The sequence below is a fragment of the Phoxinus phoxinus genome (genome assembly GCF_949152265.1).
Source record: "Phoxinus phoxinus genome assembly, chromosome: 10".
Lineage (NCBI taxonomy): Eukaryota > Metazoa > Chordata > Actinopteri > Cypriniformes > Leuciscidae > Phoxinus > Phoxinus phoxinus.
In genome coordinates, this window is record NC_136885.1 from 20,064,222 (window position 1) to 20,084,448 (window position 20,227).

At 38.1% G+C, this 20,227-nt stretch overlaps 2 protein-coding genes across 4 annotated transcripts; one reads left to right on the forward strand and one right to left on the reverse strand.

Moving 5' to 3' along the window:
• Nucleotides 1-467: 467 nt before the first annotated feature.
• Nucleotides 468-5,598, reverse strand: LOC307005431 (uncharacterized protein). Of its 2 annotated transcripts, XM_079625590.1 has the most exons (3): nt 5,350-5,598; nt 4,633-4,876; nt 468-3,812 (listed from the first exon to the last, which is right to left on the reverse strand). In XM_079625590.1, the coding sequence occupies exons 1-3, from the start codon at nt 5,368-5,370 to the stop codon at nt 2,422-2,424; spliced, it is 1,656 nt and encodes a 551-aa protein (XP_079481716.1). In that variant the 5' UTR covers nt 5,371-5,598; the 3' UTR covers nt 468-2,421. The 2 variants fall into 2 exon arrangements, with proteins under 2 accessions (XP_079481716.1, XP_079481717.1); XM_079625591.1 differs by lacking the exon at nt 5,350-5,598 and having other exon boundaries at nt 474-3,807; nt 4,633-4,781.
• Nucleotides 5,599-8,227: 2,629 nt separating this feature from the next.
• Nucleotides 8,228-20,214, forward strand: nfkbid (nuclear factor of kappa light polypeptide gene enhancer in B-cells inhibitor, delta). 2 transcript variants are annotated; one of them, XM_079625592.1, is made up of 12 exons: nt 8,228-8,364; nt 11,627-11,763; nt 11,851-11,881; nt 11,964-12,187; nt 12,294-12,526; nt 13,678-13,783; nt 14,524-14,670; nt 14,745-14,796; nt 14,882-15,054; nt 16,261-16,377; nt 18,310-18,474; nt 18,639-20,214. In XM_079625592.1, exons 1-12 carry the CDS (start codon nt 8,349-8,351, stop codon nt 18,708-18,710), a joined length of 1,473 nt encoding a protein of 490 aa, XP_079481718.1. In that variant the 5' UTR covers nt 8,228-8,348; the 3' UTR covers nt 18,711-20,214. The 2 variants fall into 2 exon arrangements, with proteins under 2 accessions (XP_079481718.1, XP_079481719.1); XM_079625593.1 differs by lacking the exon at nt 8,228-8,364 and having other exon boundaries at nt 11,658-11,763; nt 12,322-12,526.
• The last annotated feature ends 13 nt before the right edge of the window (nt 20,215-20,227 follow it).

Genomic DNA, 20,227 nt, shown 5'->3' on the forward strand with positions numbered 1-20,227 from the left:
TTGAGTCCTCGTGACTCTACGACGAGTATAATAGGCCTATTACCTTCCTTTACGTAGCACTGAACAGAAGATAAATAATAATTAACATGTAGTTGACTATTAAATAAATAGCCTACGAAATATGAAGAGGGCAGAACAGTTGCTAGGGCACAATGTAAATTCCCTTGTCTCAAGTTCATTGACCTTACAGTAATTTCAGGTGACTGTAGGTGACAGCAATGGTGACTTCTTCAGGAAGTGCAAGTGACTACAATTTTAGTTTTGAGATGTGTCAGTAGTAGCTTGTTTGTTTGTTTGTTTGTTGTAGACAACGCTTCATGTCTCGTATTGACAATATGTAATGCATCATACCAAGACATGGTTCAAGGGTTCTGGTCTGAAAGGCACCACAGATGTTAAAAGTTAATCAACAAAACAGAATACATCAGTAAAGTTAACTATACTGATATCACTAGGATCACAAATGTAAAGTTCAAATAAGGTCCATCAACATTTATTTTTGTTGGTATGTGTACACAATGTACATAGACATGAGCTGAACTGACAGATGTACAAAAAGTATCTGATGCTCTGGGTTGAGAGGTTACAATCATTGATCTTTATGATCGGGCCAACCACATTCACAATACCACATAAGGAGGGTTCATATCAATGGTGTAGTAATGCTAAAGATACAAAAAGGACAACAATAATAGACAATATTTTTCCCATTACAGTTTTGCCAAACTTTAATTCTGAGTAATAATACAGAGATATCTAAAGATATCTTTAACAACAAACCTTTGACCAACTGTGAAAATGGCAGCACCTTGACTCTTGCAGTCTTGCGTACTGTCAGTCCCTGCATATATACTGAGTAAGCAACAGCAGGTAAATCACGTCCTAATGATGTCATAATATTCATCCCCACACAACAAGCTGAAATGCATTTAAATATGGCAAGAGCTTCATTTCATTTAAATACACATTTATAGAACAGTTGTAGAAATTGATGGCCATATTTGATTTTTGACTGCTATGGCCAGAATCTAAATATTTGTCTTGGTTTGCATGTGCTTTGCGGGATTCCCATTTAGAAAGGCACTATTACTTCAGCCAATACACAACAGAGAACTTACTCCGTCTATTTTAGGCCTACTTTTTCCCTTAAATTAAAAACTAAGAAATTATCCAACCAGAAAATGTTCTTAATTATCCAGTTCATCATCAAGACAGCATTATAAGTTAATTTGGACACTAAAAAGAAATATTAAAAACAACAACAAACAAAAAAAACGAGCAAAACTACAAATTCTTGCACATACATACATAAAAAAGTGCTAAAAAGTCAAATAAAACACTTTTCCACCATCATGCCTAATGGTTGTAAGCGGTACCAGTAGCATTTCAGACAGTTTGATACAGTACGATTATAATCCGTTCCTACACTTGGATTTCTCACTACATTTAGCTAACCGTACTCAGGACAGGAGAATCATGCTGGTGGAGCGGTTTTATTGGCATGAGACTTACGATTGGTTGCTTGTCAGTTGTAAACCTAGCATCCTTCCCTTTGCTTTCTGGTAACCTTTCAGCCTGATGGTGGAAAAACTAGTACAGGGGCCGGCGGTTGCATGAACTGTCTTACAAGTTAGTCATCAAATGTTTTTCTTTAAGACTTTTTAAATGATTAAAAAGTAAAAAATGATTTAATGATTTTTTTTAATTGAAGGTAGATTAGCCTAATTTGATACCGAAAAGTAAGACTAACTGCCAGTGGGTCATACAACTAGACCTTAAGACACTTAACATAATGTTTATGCAGCTGGCCCCAGGTTTTGTAAAGTATATACGCAAATACCCTAATACTTAAAACGTAAATACCTTTATACTGATAGGCAAAGCTTCTGATTTAATGTTTAAGGTGCAGTTACTGGTTGTCTCAATTTAGCTTTTTAGAGGCACAAATAACAAGAAAAAGAATCGTACATTACCAAAACAAGATTTCGCTTGTTAAGTCTGACACCACGCATCACCATTTCTGGATCCAAATGGTGGATCAAATGACAAAAGCAAACAACAAACAATGCTAGCTCACGGTGTGTGGTTATACTACTGAACAATCACAATCCTAACCTTTATCTCTGTCCTAAAAACTTTATCACAAGTTTTTAACTTAGCTTAATTTGAATAAATATTGCTCATAAACACCTGTTGAGATAGTACTCAATTGAAATGTATAGTTCCTTGAACCAAGAAACAGTATTTCTTGTGTCACGAGTCATGACTTAACAAGCGGATAGTCAGTGTGAGGGGACTGACATCAGCTCTTGGCCTTGTTTATGTTTTAGGCTCAATACCTAGCTTAATACATTAAATATTAGTTGCATTTTTTTCTTCCCTTTCTTTTTAAAAGACAGAGTCAGAAATGTCCACTGTTGTTTAATCTTTAGTTTTATCCGAGCTGCTCTCTTCCATCTCTCTCTCTTCCGAAGAGTAGTGTTGCAACGTCTGGTGTCTGTTTCTAGACGGAGCATCTGGAAAGCGTTGTCCGCAGTCCTCGCAGGCATACGGAAGAGCAGCTTTGTCCCTATCCCCACTTAACTGCTCTTTACTAGCTGGACTCTTCCCTTCCATTTGCCGGAGATGAATCTGGTTGAGACTTGAGGCTTGAATTCTCTGGAATTCTGAAACTGTGGACGACGCAGAGACAGCCAGACTAGGCCTGCCCACAGAGTTGGGCTCCGTCACGATCCCGTGAACCGTGCGGTGATGAAAGCGGATCCCGGATCGGTTCGAAAAGCTCTTCCCACAGAGGCCGCACACGAAAGGCCTCTCGCCGGTGTGGATGCGAGTGTGGATCTTCAGAGCCCCAGACTGAGTAAAGCACTTTCCACAAAGACCGCAGCGGTACGGTTTCTCCCCCGTGTGAATTCGTTGATGCGCTCTTACCCCAGCCAGGTGAGGGAAACCCCTCCCGCAATAAGAACAGGTGTACGGCCTCTCTCCGGTATGAATTCGGCGGTGAATCTTAAGTGCCCCGGACTGGCTGAAACTCTTGCCGCAGTCGGTGCAGATGTACGGTCGGGCGCCGGTGTGCACGTTGAGGTGGATGCGCAGATTGCTGTGCGAGTTGAACGCGCGTCCGCACTCGGCGCACAGGAAGCCGCCTGCTTTGGATGCGTGCTGAGTTCTCTGGTGCTGCAGTAGTTGAGACGGCCGGGGAAAAGAGGCATTGCAGTGCATGCACGGGAGCTGCTGCAAGCCCTCCTGCTGAGCGTGGCCCTGCTGGTGCCGCAGGAGCTCGGCACAAGTGGGGAAGGTGCGCTGGCAAGACAGGCAAGGGAAGGAGGGGAGCGTACATGATGTGCAGGTGTTGAGCGGGCAGTGATGGTGGTGGTGATGGAAGTGGTGGTGGGCAAGATGTGCCTCTGGGTCCTTTTGTTGTCGTAGAAGTTGGCTAGAGGTTTGCAAGCCACGGTGGCAGCATAGACATGCAAAGGCCTGAACAGGTGGGACACTTGTGGACTCGGGATTTGCCTGAGGGATTGGGCTGTGTGTGCTAGTGCCTTTGTCTTCCTGTTGGGGGTGACCAGATGTGCTGCTGGGCTCTCTGTTTTCCTCTTCCAGAGAGAGACCCAAACCTAGACATAATCCCAGCCCGACAGGGGCAGGGCTGGGCTCTTTGGCCTGCTGTTGGGGGTTGGATTGTAGGGGTGAAGGTGGTTGGATCTGTGAGGCCGGGCTGGTTCTGGGTTTCAGGGTCTGGATTGAGGAACTAGAAGTAGATGAGGAAAGAGGGCAGCCAAGACATGTGCAGGTACGATGCTGAACTACAAAAGAGGGAGATGAGAATGCACAAAATTATTCAGCATAAATCAATTGAGTGACGAGTTAAAAAAAAAAAGGGCCAAACATGATTCAACTAAATATGAAACTATTTCCTTGTATGGTTAGGAACTGAGATTGTTATTCAGAAGAATATGTACTTGACTGATTGGTTACAGGAAGTAGTTAGAGCTACATAAATTGGTATTTTATACAGATAAATGAAGTATTTTAGTATCTTTATGTATGGCTCTCTGGAATATTTGATTCTGTTTTCAGTGTTATTACTGTCAAATGTTTCTGAATAATGACTGTTGTCCACAGAAACGCTGTATGATTTACTGCTCATCCATTTTTGGGAAACCAATGTTTCATATCATATGAAACATTAGTTTCTCAAAAATGGATGAGCCTCATATCAGATAATCATGGTCCCAATCACTATCTCTGGATTTACTTTCTGATAATGACCAGCTGACTTCTATTATCATTTTCATAATAATCTCTCTTTAATATATAGTTAGTACACAAATTATTGGATTGCATTTATGCTGCCTCTGAGAAAGTCTGTGAACTTTTGTAGCAATAATAATATATTGAGTATTTTTAATATTAAATGCATAATTACATTTATTATTTGCTGTATCTGTCCTTGGTGAATCACCAGGCAATGATCTCATCATTTGGCCACAGCTGCAGAGGCCAGTAAATTCAATAAGTGCCTCTAAAGTAGGCGGAATCAATCAATTCTCTCATGAGGATAAATGAATTCCCATTTAATTATAACACAATTGTACTGTACAGTCTATTGCAATATTTACTCACCATGGCTTTCATGGTCTCTGGGCTCTTTTTCCCTTTCCTCAGAATGCAGACCAAACCGGACAGCACTTTTCACCTGGCTCTGTCTGGATGAAGTAGACTGGGGAGGATGAGAGACTTTGGGCCAAGCAGAACTCAGTGTCTCCTCAGTACGTTGCTCTCTCAGTTGATGACCAGAGACCGAAGCACTTGCTGCCATAAGGTCTCCAATGAAGTGATGCATATCCAGCCATGAGCATGCACCAGCCTGCATTAAATAATATTGGTAGTATATAAATAACATTAGTTGTAAATACTATAACTGCAGTATATTTTAATATATGATTACAATAAATTCATACTATAATGTTTTAATAGGGCCTAAATCAGTGTGTCACATTGCTGCATATGCACAATTCATACTGGATTAAGGAGCAAATAAATAAGAAATATGTCCTACAAGCATATAACGGGGTCATAAAACAAATCGCATCATGAGAAAAGGACACCCTTAGGTACGCGTAACAAGATACAAGCGTTAAGCGTACAATATCAAGCGATACATTGTACTTTAAAACAAAACATTTTCAGTGATCCGTATCGCATGCTATTATATGTACGCCAATAAAATGCTTCCGTCTGCGGTTTTTTTTTCCCCATTTGTATTTCTCCAAGCCATGAAACACATTACACGCCCCTTTTAAGGCTATCTTCCTCGTGTTTATTTTGGCATGTACTCACTGTGAGTCTGTCTTTGTCCATCTGTGGCGCGCCTTTACATAGTCGAGTGTGCAACTGTATTAATATACATTTATGACTAATGGCAGTTTTCTGTACTTAAATGAACCGACAAACGCAGGTAAATCATAGTTGTCTCTTGACTCTACTGCCCCACTTTTTGTTACAGTCAAGAGCTGCTCATAACGCCATTTTTCCATCGACGGCAGTGTATTTCCGGGATATGAATCATGTGACTACATTCCTAGTTTCTTTACCCATACTCTGTACCGTACTCATAGCCCACCACTCTATACAATACCCTATAGATTCAAATGAGATCAAAAAAGTGTCTTTCAGATACTCTGTTATTTTGTTCTGATTTAGTTTATAAGGACTGTGGTAGCTGATACCTATCACAGTTTTAGTTAAGAAACAATAGCCTACCTGTTATCGTTTCTAAAATAATTATTAAGTTATAATTGTAAACATCTCTGTGTTTAATAAAGTAACACTTTTGTCCAGTGCAAATACAAGCCTGAAAATTTACATTAATTATTAATATTTTGTGATTAATATAAGCTAGCAGTGCAATACAGTATCTTGAATGCTAAGATTTTGGTGTCTGTTACTGAGGTCTGACAAGCTTTACAGATCTCATAGTGCATGCGTCCCACTAGCCAACACAGAACAACTCTATTTTGGTCAGGTTGTCACACAATTGTTTTTGACGATACCACACACACCCTTTTCTGTCAGAGGTCTGTCACACTCACGAATAGTTAGAACAAAGGTGACAGACTTGCCGCCTTTCTCATCAGACATAGGCCTATATCTCTGATTTCCTGTTATAGTTGCTACATTTTGCAATTAATGGTGTGACTTAGTCATTAACGGGCTAATAATGTACCCTGAAAACTGTTCATTTTCCTTTCCATTACAATGAACACCCAAACCTCTTGTATGCCAAGAGTGATGGTGACAGTGCCACTCAGTAACATTGTCCCTTCTGACTGAACCTCAACTGCATGGCACTATGATATTAAGAAAAAAGAAAAGAAAAAAAAAGAGCTATAAGGTGACTGAATCATGGGGTCTTAACTGCTCTCTAAATATAGTCACAAAAGAAGTTCTGGCATTCACATGTGAATGGACATCTACAAGAACATGATGCTCATGTTTATCTGCATATTCTATTATTTGTGTTTCAGTTGAATATATTTTTATATGATCGATTTAAAACATTGAATTTAGAACATTATTCTTATTTTCAATTCACATATTTATTGAAAAGTTGTTAGACTGTATTCATATTCAACAGTGCATTCATAGGAATCAGTTTCTATAACATATTTTTTTCTTGTTGACAAATGCCACACATTTAACTCAATTATTTCAAGGCATGCATGCATTTAATATATTTTGCCACTAGATGGGGCAATTTTCCATGAAGAAAGAAGTTGTTTACTCTCTTCACATCCCAGCCCTGCCTCAGTCTAAATATAGCCTACTTGAATTCCAGTCCTCTTTTAGTAAAAAAAGCCATTACAAAATGTAGCAGTAATAGCCATAACACCTTTATGTTGTTTACTTAAAGGGCCCATGGAGGCTCTCTCAATCTTGCACTTGAAGTTCTACAGTTGTTTCACACAGAGGTTAGTCAAATGACATGCACTACAGGAACAAACTTGTAAAGAGTGGCCTTGCAGCATTTGAAATTTGCACATCTCTCCAGATCTTTAAAGTGCCTAGAATAAACTAAGTGTGCACTAATGCCTATCACTATCAGGATGTTTATTTAAAGCGAATACGTGTGCTTTTCTCATCATTGCACACCAAATAACTGTAAAGTGGACAGCAGTTGAGCTGGTTAAGCATTTCAAGTTCTTTTTTTTTTTTTTTGCAGCTGGGGGAGGATGAGTGGGAGGAGGAGGAGTGAAGAAGCAGAAGACCATTTTGGTGTTGTGGTGAGAATGGAGGAAATCGACATGATGGTTAATTCTGAGGCAAATAAGCAGATCAAAGTTGATGTGGTGGGAAAGGAAGTATAACAAAATGGAGTATGAATTAACTTTACACAGATGCAGTGTATTCTATGTTAAATTTAATGTTAATTCAATTAATATATTAAAGGGACAGTTCACCCAAAAATGTCAATTAGCCTATGATTTACTCACCTTCAAGTCATATATGAAATTTTTTCTTTCAGACGAATACAATCGGATTTATATTAAAAAATGTCCTGTCTCTTCCAAGCTTTATAATGGCAGTTAATTGCTTTATATATTTTTCTAAGTCAATTCAAGGGCATCCATTCATGATAAAAGTGCTCCACACAGCTCTGGGGGGTTAATAAAGTCTTTGAAGCAAAGCTTAAGGGTGGGTAAACCTTGGGGCTAATTTTCATTTTTGGGTGAACTATCCCTTTAATTATATTTCTCAAATGCAACAGAAACTTTTCCAACATAAGAATCCACAACAATGACTTAAATACACCTAATCTATTAATGATGCTGAAACATTTTCAAATTTTTAATCAGTAATTTTAACTCTTGACTCAAAATAATCATGAGAATATTAAACTTTACATAGAAATAACATTAAATACACGATTACATTTGATTAGCCTACATGTAATAATACCTAAACATTACGAGGTTGTATTAAAGGTATTAGCAAATTGTTTTAGTTGGCTACTTTAAATTTCTAAAAGATTTCTCCATTGTATCGTCTCGCACATCCTTATATCTGTTATTGGCACATATGCAAAGAAATCACCCCGTACTGCCATAGTACTGCCTCTGTCAAGCTCCATGTGTTTGACAGCTCGTCAGAACAGGGCGGAGCTACCGACGGGCGGCGGGGGAAACAACGTGCTCTCTGTATACATAGAGAACGTGCCGAAGTCAGTTAACAGGCAGTGACTCGAGGAGTTGACATTTATCAGAGGCTCTTCTGCGACTGACATCATTCATTTCACCTGGCGTGAGCCGAGAATTAAAGACAGCTAAAGGGATTCTGACATGCACTTTCAGAAATGTGAGTACGAATACTTTTTATTATTATTTTTTATTTACAAGATTTATAGCTACAGCAGAAGGAATTGGAGAATATACGATATATTAGTATATAATATATATTAGTGATTTTTGATTTGATGGAGTAAAAGTGTCAAAAACGTAGCCTATGAGACGGGTATGTTACGTTAAAGTGTTTGGGTTCCTTTAATTTTAACACTGACATTAGCGTTTACCAAGTCATTTATAAAATACACCTAGGCTGTTAGATACAACTGTTTAGCTGGAAACAACTTAGGCCTATGGAATAGCCTAGGCTACTTTTTCTCTTTCTGTTTGTATGATTTATTTTATGACGTAAGTTCAGTGATGTATGACCGTTTAAAAATAGACAACTAATTTGAATAAAGGATCCCCCAACAACGTAGAGATACTGTCAGTCACTGAGTTGATTTTACGGCTATTTGGAGAAACCCCTTGATAAATTACTCCTCCCTTTTAGACTTTCAGTTCCCGTTTTTAATGGGTGTGGGTCTCATTTTTATAAAGAAAAGCTTGTTAAAAATGATAGCGAAAATAAAACTGTAGCCTATAAGAAACTGTAATAAAACTATCAAGGAAGCATTTGTACTATATAAGTACAAATGTCTCGTGGAATAAACAAAGTGTCGAAGAATAAACGGCTAACTAAGATTGTTTAATGAGTGAATTATGTGTGTAGTACTGTGTAGTGATGGGTGCGGAATCCCCGCGAGGACACCCGCGCGCGTGACTCATTGGCCAGGGATTTCCGACTTTGAATTTACAAGATAGAGGTGCGAGGGTATCCCAGCCGCTGATGCCCACGCTTTCGGACATTTTAGGCATGAAAAGCAATGTTCTGTAGACTTGTGTAGACGTCGTGTGACCTTTAAAACTGTTGCGACAGATAGCAAAACCACAGTTATTTTTTATATAGCCTAGCTATGCTAGAGTAGCCTATAGGCTGTCAAGTGTTTCACTACCATGAGTAGCCTAGTAACACATTCTAAGCGTCTGTCAAACTTCGATATAACATTCCTACATTAAATTTGTATAACTTAGAAATAAAATAAAAACATAGAAATAGCCTACACGAAACATAGGCTAGCCATTAAAAAAAAACGGTGTGATTGTGATATTCAACTCTCACTGTAAACCTATAGCCTAGGCCTACTGTAACTTTACTATTTTGTCTGATATTTGTGGGTCCAATATATAAATGCCTTATACTAACTAGTCAACTAGTCATGATAATGATTTCACCCCCTCCTATACAATGTAAATAAATCATAATTTAATTACTATGCTACATATTGAAACATGGTGATATAACCTTAAGAATTTGTGTATCTGTCAAGACATTTTTTAAACATTAAATATTTGACCAATGTTATTCTAACGTTTTTCTTAAACTTTCATAAATGTAGTAATTTAGTATCTTCATTTTTCTTTTAGTATTTCTTTCATTTGAGTCTGTTATACATGCCACTGTATGTAATGTACACTGTCGAGCAGTGCATTTTGAGATAGTGAGCTTTAAAAAGTAACAGGCTGAGAAGTGGAGTAATTAAACTGGAATGGAGAACGAAACAACAAAAAAAGAAGACAGATAAGAAATGGAATGATCCTCTCGAGGTTATGCCCAGTGGAATTTCCATGCTGATTAAATCAAAGCCACCTTCCTCTTCTGAATCCCCTTTGCCATAAGAATTACTTAATGTTTTGGAGAAACCAGTTACTTTTCCTGTAAATAGATATCTCACAGAAAGCAGTTCTTGTGTCTGAGCTAGGCTATATATAGATGAATCATCCGAAACACTATTATTGTGTAGTCTATATAGGCAAAACTATTATATCTGATCATGAAGGTACATAATACTCTGACTAGCCCATACAAGATAGTAAAATAAGTTAGAAGTGTTTCTCTCACACTGCATTTTGGGAAAGAAACAGGCTATCTGTGAGTGAAGCAGTAATTAGATTAATATTAAACGAGATCTTCCATGTTTATTCATGGTGGCTAGATGAAGTATTACAGCTTAACTGTGATCTATGCAGCTGAATCTGATTTCGGCTCAGTACTGCCACTGTTTGGCAGGCATTATCTGTTCACACACCTCTGATGGGCCCCTTCAGAGGACGTATACGTCAGATATACTGCAGGAAGAAGATGTGGTTTGCCACGAAGAGCGTAACGGAGAAAAGGAAATAGTTACATAGACTGTGCTTGCGAGAACCCTCTCCATAGACGCTGGGTTTCTGATGAAGAAGACAGGTAGAAGTGACCTCACCACCTCTTTTCCAGATGGAATACCTTCCTCACGGGTGAGAGGATGAGCATTACGCTCCTTCGGTGGAAATGTTTTTCTTATCTCACGTTTGGGGTCAAGAGTTTGAAGAAACTTTCCTTCTCTCTGCTCTAGAGTACGTAACTAAAGCCCACTGGAAACCTCCGATATTTGCATTCTTGTCTTTTTCAGTTTCTTTTAGTGACTAACACGAAGAAAATACATTTGAATGTCATACCGACACCTGCTATTAAAAACGGCCATGGGGAAATCACGTTACTGTAGAAATCAATCCGTTTTACTTGAAAAGAACTACAACAATAAATGAAGTAAGATAGATATTTAGCAAGAAGTTCATGTTTTACTTGCTTGAACAAATCACTTACATTTGCTGTGGCATTGTAAAACAAATGTCTGGAATTTTATAGAAATATGATAAAATACCCATCTCACCTTTCCGTAATTGATTAACTGTTGTTAATTTAAAACTAAAAATATTTCATAGCATTTATTTTAGGAATAAATATGATTATTAGCTGCATCTGGTTAATAAAGTTCCACAATTATATAATTGTAAAATAAATTACATACTTTATTAAGAAATCTTCATGAAGAATATGAACTTGATAATGGACAAGGGTGCGTGGACTCTCACTTGATAAATCAATATCAGTTTAGAGATTTAACAGTATACATTTTAAAATAACTACTTTCTATTGTAATATTTTTTAAAGTCTAATTTATTCCTGTGATGGTAAAGCAGAATTTTCAGTCTTCAGTGTCCCATGATCCTTCAGAAATCACTCTAATGTGCTGAGGCTCAAGACATATTTCTTATAATGATCAATGTTGAAAACAGTTGTGCTGCTGTGATACGTTTTCTGTGATTCTTTAACAGCAGTTATCTTTACTTAGACTTTTCAACAACAAAAAACATTATTTATGATTAAAAATGGTTTATTCCTGTGTCCCCAGCACCGAAGGAAAAGGCGTGTTACCCTCTGCCCACAGTGAAGAAACTCCTGGAGCAGAAGAGAAAGAGAGAGACCTCCTCAGCACCCCCCTCCTGCTCTACTGCATCGTATACTGCTGGTGGCGCTGCACCTGTCCCAGTCAGTCAAAACTATTATACCTCTAAGTATGAATGTCTTGAGGCTGATATAAATGGCTTTAATCATCCTCCAAAATGTTTCCAACAGGTGTTGGCATCAGTACAATCTCCCACTGTCGGTGAGTCTGAGCACCTCATTTTGCTTTTAAAATGGGACTTCAATGACATTTCAATTCTAAAGGTGATCCCTTTCCTTCGCAGGAACCAGTGCAAGCTACACAGACATGGCCGCAGTTAGATACGACCGATGGGAAGTTTCCAGCATTCATCAGGCGCATTCCTCTCTACAGCAGTGCAACCCTTTCTCGTTCATGTCCAGTTCCTCCGCCGCACCAAACTTTACCCAGACTGGACAAACGCTTGCCACTGGCTACAGCCCTCAGCAGATGCACGACTGCCAGGACGCCCAGACAACACAGCAATATGTAAGAGCTTTTAAAAGTATTTGAGGCAGCATAATATTTGAAGGCTTCTTACATAATCATGTTCATTCAGTCAAGCTTTAGTCCCATTCTCTGTCATTTCTCACAGTCTATAACAGAGTGCTCTGTAACTGCAGCCGGGACTGATATGACTGGGACAGTCCCTGTTCAGAGCTCAGGCTTGTGTTGGCCATCTGAATCCAGAGCTGAGGATCACGCAAGCCAATACGTTCTCCAAGAGTTCAGGCCCCAAATGGATATGGTGAAGCTGCAGGAGGCTCGAGTCTTCCTGCAGAACATGGATTACAGTAGGACCACCTGGCAGGATGATGATGGGGACACGTGAGTCAAAGGAACATTTTCTGCAAGTTGTTTAGGGTGAAGATATACTACCACCGATGCGGTAACAGGGAAGAATGATCTGTAGTTCTGTAGACTTCAAATGAGTAGGCTACACTACTGTTCAATTATTTTTATTATGCTCACCAAGACTGCAAAAATACAGTAAAAACAGTGATGTTGTGAAATATTACGACAATTTAAAATACCTGTTTTCTATTTTTAGAAAGCTTTTGTGCTAAAGAAACATTTAATATTTTTTTTAATCAATGTTATGCTCCTTAATGTTTTTTTTGTGTGTGCAAACCATGATATATTTTTCATGAACTGTAAGTTCAAGCATTTATTCGAAAAATTAATCTTTTGTAACATTGTAAGTCTTTACTGTCACTTTTTGATCAATTGCATCCTTGCTGATCAAAAGTATTCATTTATTTAAAAAAAAAAAAGAATAAAATAAAAAAATCGCTAACCCAAAATGTTATGGTTATGTATAAAATCTTTTCTAGTAACCCCCATAAATTTAGGGATGTTTAAATGTGTAGCATTTTATCTTATTTAATTTTTTTATGAAAATGGGTCCATGATTTTAGTCAAATTAAGCAGATAGGCATTATCTTTTATTAGTATTTCTTTAAAAAAAAAAAAAGTTCTTCAATGCTAATTCTAAAAGCTTTTGTCACAGGATGAGCGGCATGTGAAGTGAATGCCCAAAAACGTAATGATATTTATGAACGAATAATTCCTAATATTTCCATAAAATAGTTTTTAACCCTTTTGAATTTTTTTTATTAATATGTGTACACAAAAAAAGGTTTCTAAAATTTGTCGTAAAATTTGTCTTGAAAAAACAAATGAAACCAATATAAATACTGGGAGGTCATTTTCAATGTAGCAATTTTGTATGCTAAATAGAATTTGCAGTCTTATTTAGATACGTTCCAGTCATGTACACATACTGTCATTATGTAAATTGCTCAGTTAATGTATCGGCATTAGGTGTTTCACCAGAGGGGTCTTCTAAGGCCTTGCGAGTTTCTCAACTAATGAAACCACAGTATAAGCGCAGGTCCTATAGAAAAGTGACTAACTGAAAACAGAAAGGTTGTTAGACTGTAAATGAAAACTGAAACTTTGTTCTTCCTCTCTTTTAGGATTTTACATATCTATACTGCGAAAGGCCTGAGGGAATATGCTTTTGCTGCTGCGGAGAAACTTCGTGGACTGGGGAAGTTGGACTCTAAAGAACACAAGGGCAAGGTGAATATCACAACAAAATACTGTTAAAGAGCCCCTCCTTATTTAGTGTTTCATTACGTATAATAGTTTCATTATACTTTTCATGTAGTGTGTAATATAACTGTTTGTGAATGTAAAAGGTCTGAAAAGTTCAAAGTGGACAATAAATAGTTATTCTATATGAACAGATTCTGAACTGCCTAAAACAAGCTGTCAGTAATTCCAGTCTTACTTCCTGAATAAACCTATGTAGGCTTGTAACAAATTTGCATAATACCAGCCTAGTCTTCACTGGCTGCCTGCGAATAACGTCTACTTTGACCCGCACTCAAACACTGTAGTTGTAACTGATGCCTGGAAGTGTTTGGTTTGTCTTGTGTTGAGAATACACTGTTTTCTGAGCTGCGAAAGCAAATCCACTGTACAATACTTCCAAAGAATGAGATTGATAAGGTAAAACCAACGACATCATTAAAGTTTGTATATCAGTGTGTGTGCTAGAGCTGAGAAAGCCTCCATATGACGTTTCGACATGCTCTTTAAGTGGTAAACCAATCACAATAGACAGAGCCATCTGTCCAATCAGAGCAAATTATTTAATTGAGCCAGTTCAGGTGCTGTGAGAAAAGAAGTGATGCTATAATGTAGTGTTTTATGACCTTGGGTGCATGTAAACCTATTGTAGGACACATGTATGATGCCCCAGGGAATTTGTATTATTATTAATGCACTCACTGACTTTTTGTTCCTTTGTATTGAAGACTGCTTTGCTGGTGGCCGTAACTGCTAATCAACCAGATATAGTCCACGATCTTCTCTCTCTTGGTGCGGACATCGGCATCTGTGACGTCAACGGTCAAACTGCGCTCCATCTGACTGCCACCTACGGTTTCCCTCGTGTCATGGAGGTGAGAGACCACCCATTAATGTCAAATCATTAAAAATAACAAAAACATGCATCAAAACCACTATGATTTTATAGGTTATTTTATTTGCTGGACTGCCAGTGGACCTGGAGGCTCGTAATTTTGAAGGTATAAACCTTTTCTCTATCAAGCATCACAGTTACATCTGAGGAAACAATAATAATCAGCTCTTGCTTCTGCCTGCTAACTTTAGGTCTGACTCCTCTGCACTGTGCAGTGATCTCTCACTGTGCCACGATGAAGGCTATAAATGCCTCTTCCTCATCCCCAACATGGATAAGCGATGGCGGTCTACAGACTCAGGCAGAAGATAAACTGATGTGTTTGCAGCTTCTTATAAATGCTGGGGCTTCAGTTCTCAGTCAGGTAGTCAATTTAATCGCTCTTTAATGTTTTGTATTTTCAGTACAGTTTTAATCCCAATGGTAATGAAGTAATGTGTTCATTATTGCTAAAGGACCCCTTGGTGGATATACATACAGAGCAGAGACACTTATTAAATAATACATATTATAAAACATTAAGCCGGCCCCATAATAATGTGTAAAGTACCAAAAATAAAGCTGTTGATGTATCATATACACCACTGTTCACAAGTTTGGGGTTTGTACGATTTTTTATATTTTTGAAAAAATGCTCAATAAGGCTGCATTTATTTGATCAAAAAGACGATAAATACAGTAATATTGTGAAATATTATTACACTTCAGTCTTCAGAACAGACTGTTTTCTATTGTGATGGAAAAGCTGAATTTTCAGCATCATTACTCCAGTCTTCAGTGTCACATGATCCTTCAGAAATCATTCTGATATGCTGATTTAATTCTCAGGAAACATTTCTTATTATTATCAATATTGAAAACAATTGCGCTGCTTAATATTTTTGTGGAAAGTGCGATACGTTTTTTTAGTATTATTTGAAGAATATACCGTAAAGCACAGCTTTCTAGAAATCTTGTAACAGAATAAATGTCACTTTGATCAATTTAATGCATCATTATTGAATAAAAGTGTTAATTTATTAAATATCTAACTGACACAAAACTTTTGAATAGTATACTAGGCTATATCAAACATATTTTCCTAATTTAATTAGGCTTCTATATAATATGGAAGGGACAGTGAAATATCAAATCAACTTTTTTTAGCTTTTGCTTACTTGCTATTTTATAATAATAAATATCTTTAAATAAAAAATATTTTTTGTCCTCAAAAAAATATTTTTAAATCCATATATGATTGGTGGGCACCTGTTGAAGGAACTGCTGTTGTTGTTTTTTCTTTACATGGTGTATTATTGCTAAGTTAGCAACAGCAAACACACACATTTCTGTTACTGTCAGTCATTTACAAATTATAGTAGATATTTATAGGTATAGGAAAAGACTAGACATATTTCCCAAATGTTCCTTTCTGACAGACAGACAAACAATTGATTTTGTCATTGTTCCATATAGCGCGTGGTTTCGGTCTGAGAATGCCGCAAAAGGAAGAAACCTCATTCATGCCACGCCAGCTTTGATGTCGCTTCAGTTTCACTTTGTTGACAGACTATGCTTCTGTCTTTTTCAGGAAATCAAAAGCAACAAGACCGTTCTTCATCTGGCAGTGAAGGAGGGGAATATCCATCTCGTGCGCTTCCTTCTGAGCCTACAACTCTCCAATATGCAAGCATTCATCAACATGAAAGTGAGAAACATGATGACGATATTGTATTGACTTTCATTTACCCTCAAAATCATACGTAGTAGGTAATATCCACAAGCCTCGTGTCACAGTTAATCGCAGCCGCGGTGAAATTTAGACCAACAGAACTATTGTAGGTGTAAACAAGAAATTAAAGTTGAGTAACTTACATTTTAGTTAAAATATTAGTTATTTTGTCTGTTTTTGCTCTGCCAGCAGAATTAGTTTTGAACAAAGCCAAAGCATAGCCTATTTAATTGCTGCGCTTCTCAGTCTAAACAACGAGATGTAGCCTATAGTGACGTTTCGTTACTAAATGAATATTTTTGATTTTGTAAATTGAATGAATTGAATCAATTAAGTCCCCTGTTTCGTTCCGAATGAATCAGTGGAGTTTTTAACAAATAGGCTGAGTGGCCGACTCATAAATAGGCTACAGTAATTTGTTTTGTCCCTGAATTATTAAAAAAAATTTAAACGAATCGGTTTAATGATTCCCTGACTCACGCATAAAAAACACCTGTTTCCTTCCTGAATGATTCAGAGTGTTTTTTTTTTTTTCGAATCAGTTGTGTGAACTACCCAGTGACTCACTCATACAGTAATTCATATAGTTCCTGTATGATTCCCTTGTTTTTGAATGAATCAGTGGAATGATTCAAGGAATCACATAAATACAACCCAGTCCTAAATGATTCATGATGAGTTTTTTTATTGAATCGGTTGAGTGAACGACCCAATGACTCACTTATACTGTATCCCAGTAGCGGCGCCAGGATTTTGATTGTAGGTGGGCCTCCAGAAAACTGGATGGGCCAGTTAAAATAAGCCAAATAGTCCCCTTCATCTCCGTTTCAGCGCTTTTCTGAGGACAGCGACCACGTAGCCTACCTACGCAACACGTTCTAATGAAAGTGCGTATGATCGTATCTATACCACGAATTGTATTTCTCGTGTCATTTATACGCCAAAAATGTTTTTGGTTTTTTTGCCTGCGCATGACACACAGTTTTCGCGTGCATATGGTATTTGAATAACTTTTAAAATGAGGTGAAGTTGAACATGGAGCAGTTTTTCCCGTGTACGGGGATGGAAAACCCGGAGTGGAGTCAGAGCTGAGTGATTACAGAACGCTTAGAGTGGAGAGAGGAAAGTGTTTTCACTCCACTCCAGGCTTTGATCACATCCCCCTCAGTAATGTAAATAGGCTACACTTCATCTTTCCTTAATTTAAGACCTATTCAAACTGAAATTAAGACATTTATTACACTATTTGAGAAACGTAAGCATATTTACGGCCTTAAAATTATGAAAAGTGAATAAAAAAAATTAGGACAGGCGGGAACCCTGCAATTAACAGAAATCCGTCGTAGCGGCGGAGAACTTTAATCCCTGATACAGACAGCCTTTGCGGGCGGCCTAACCTTACTTGCCTTGCTGGTGTGAGGGGGTGGCTACTGGAGGACTTGTTGGGGAAAGGGCGGCCGAGCAGGACGGAGTTTCCTCCTCCTGGTCCAGCTCCTCTGAGCATTTTTTGCTGAATTGAAATGAAAATAAGCTGCTTTGTTTTGTTTTGCGTTTCATATTAGCTACTGTATGTGTCTGTCTCATTGAGCTTGCTTGAAAAGCTTTCGCGCTAAAGTCATTCATTTCATTGGATCGCTTGATGGTGACGATGCAGCCTGTGGGCAGGCTTAAGAGTCCACACGTGGGGTAGAAGCCGCTGATTGGCGCTTTCACTCAAAGCTTTCCTCTGGCTGCTTATTGGATGAACTGGGTCAAAATGGGTGGGCCCGGACCTAAAATGGGTGGGCCCAGGCCCACCCGGGCCCAATGGTAGCGCCGCGGCTATACTGTAATGAACTCTAGAACACATAAAGTTTCAGCGCGCAACAGCGTGACATCATGATCTATATATTGTCTGTCTCCTCTCAGGCTCACGGACACACTGCCCTACACATGGCCGCAGGGCTGCACGGAAGCCCCTATCAGGAGGAACTGATCCGGCTGCTGCTGAGTCGTGGTGCTGATCCCAGCATCCGCAACCTGGAGAACGACCAGCCCGCTCACTTACTGCAGAGCGGAGACAAAGGAGAGAGAGTGAGAGGCTTTTATTTAATAACAAACAGTCTGCAAGGACTCGTGCCGTGCAAACATTCTCTTGTACAGTTTGATCGTGGCTCCATTGTTTTGTAGCGTCATGGAACGAGAAGAACTCACTAGCTGACACCAATTTTTCCCCTCTCGCTCTTTCTCTCCCTCAGCTCAAGCTCATCTTGAAGAAGAAAAGTGCCTCCTCTAGGCGGCGTTTAACATCCTTACAGGACCAAGAGTGACTAGGACTGATCAGTCCCAGCGTTCCCCGCCTTCTCCAATAGAGGTCTAGAGAGCAAATAACAGTACGCACATGAAACATCAGTCTTGATAATACGATTAACTGTTCACCATCAAGATGTAGATAAGAACAATTATGGATTGAATGGACCTTTGTCAAATAATTAATACCAAAAAGAGCTTTTAAAATGAACCCCAACACAGTCATCCTAAACTTGAATGAATGAATCTAGATCATCTCTGGAGAAGGATGGGTTTATCTTCAGTATCCTTATATGAGGATTTTCACCTATTGCATCATTTTAGTATGACAGTATATCTTTTGTGAAGGATCATTCAGCGATTCTGTATCATAAAGCTGCTTCCCAGTTTATTTAAATGCTGAACATCAGCATTTTACTATGTTCCTGAATAGAGATTTCAATGAAATCATCAGGAGGACTGTCAGTGTACCAGTCAAGTTTCCACCTTCAATTATAAACCATATTGGTTTGCTTACATGCACTTTTTAAATCACTGTATCAGTGGGATATTTTTATTTGTTTTCAGAAGTATTTATATAGCTTTTGGTTGGTGTGTGTTGCATGTTATTCTCTGTGCTCTTGTTCCTGTTACTTTCACTCAGGGGGAAAGGTCAGTTATTTATTTCATTGTTTGATCTGAATGACAGCAGTTCTCACTTTTGTAATGCACTTTTCTCAGCAGCACACTTGATATCGTAGCTGTCCTAACAGGAGATGTGTCATCCGACCATGTATGTGAATGTGTAATTTTCATGAGTCATATACGAGGGGGTGAAATGTCACCGGGTTCTGAGGTAGGAACCTACAGTAGTTTTGTCTTCGACCTTTCAGAATCAAGTCACAATCATTAAGATGATTTAACAATATTAATTCAGTGGAATAGTAAGAAAGGGTTTTTGTATGTGGGGATAGTGTTCATCTTGTATCAAGATTTCAAATGTTGGAGGATGTTGTTGTTGTTGTTGTCGTTGTTGTGTCAGACATGCATGATTCACCATGATGTCCCTATGGAAATTCAAATGAGGGAAAACACACGCTAATGTCACTTTCTTGTAAAACAAAGAGAGGACTGTGGATTTATGAGAATTAGTTTGAAAACAAAGTGCATTCATTTATGAAACTTTTCTCAATGTCTTAATAAATATCACTAACACTTAATGAATGAAACCATCTGACAAAACCGGATTCTGTGAGAATATGAAGTAGCATTAAAATCTGCTTGATTGAATGTACAATGTTTTACAATATTGTTTATGAAGAGTGATATCTTTATGATATCTAACTTATTCATGCATTTCTGAAAATTATTAATGTTTTATTAATGTGTTTGTGTGTTTTGCATTATATGTCAACTGACCAAGCCAAACTAAGTAAAGCTAATCAAAGTAAAAACCAAGAATGAACCTCTGTAACTCAGGATCTTTTATTGAGGCAAATGTCTTTGGTATACGACTAATATTTGGATGAATAATAAAAACGCATTTTCATATAACCGT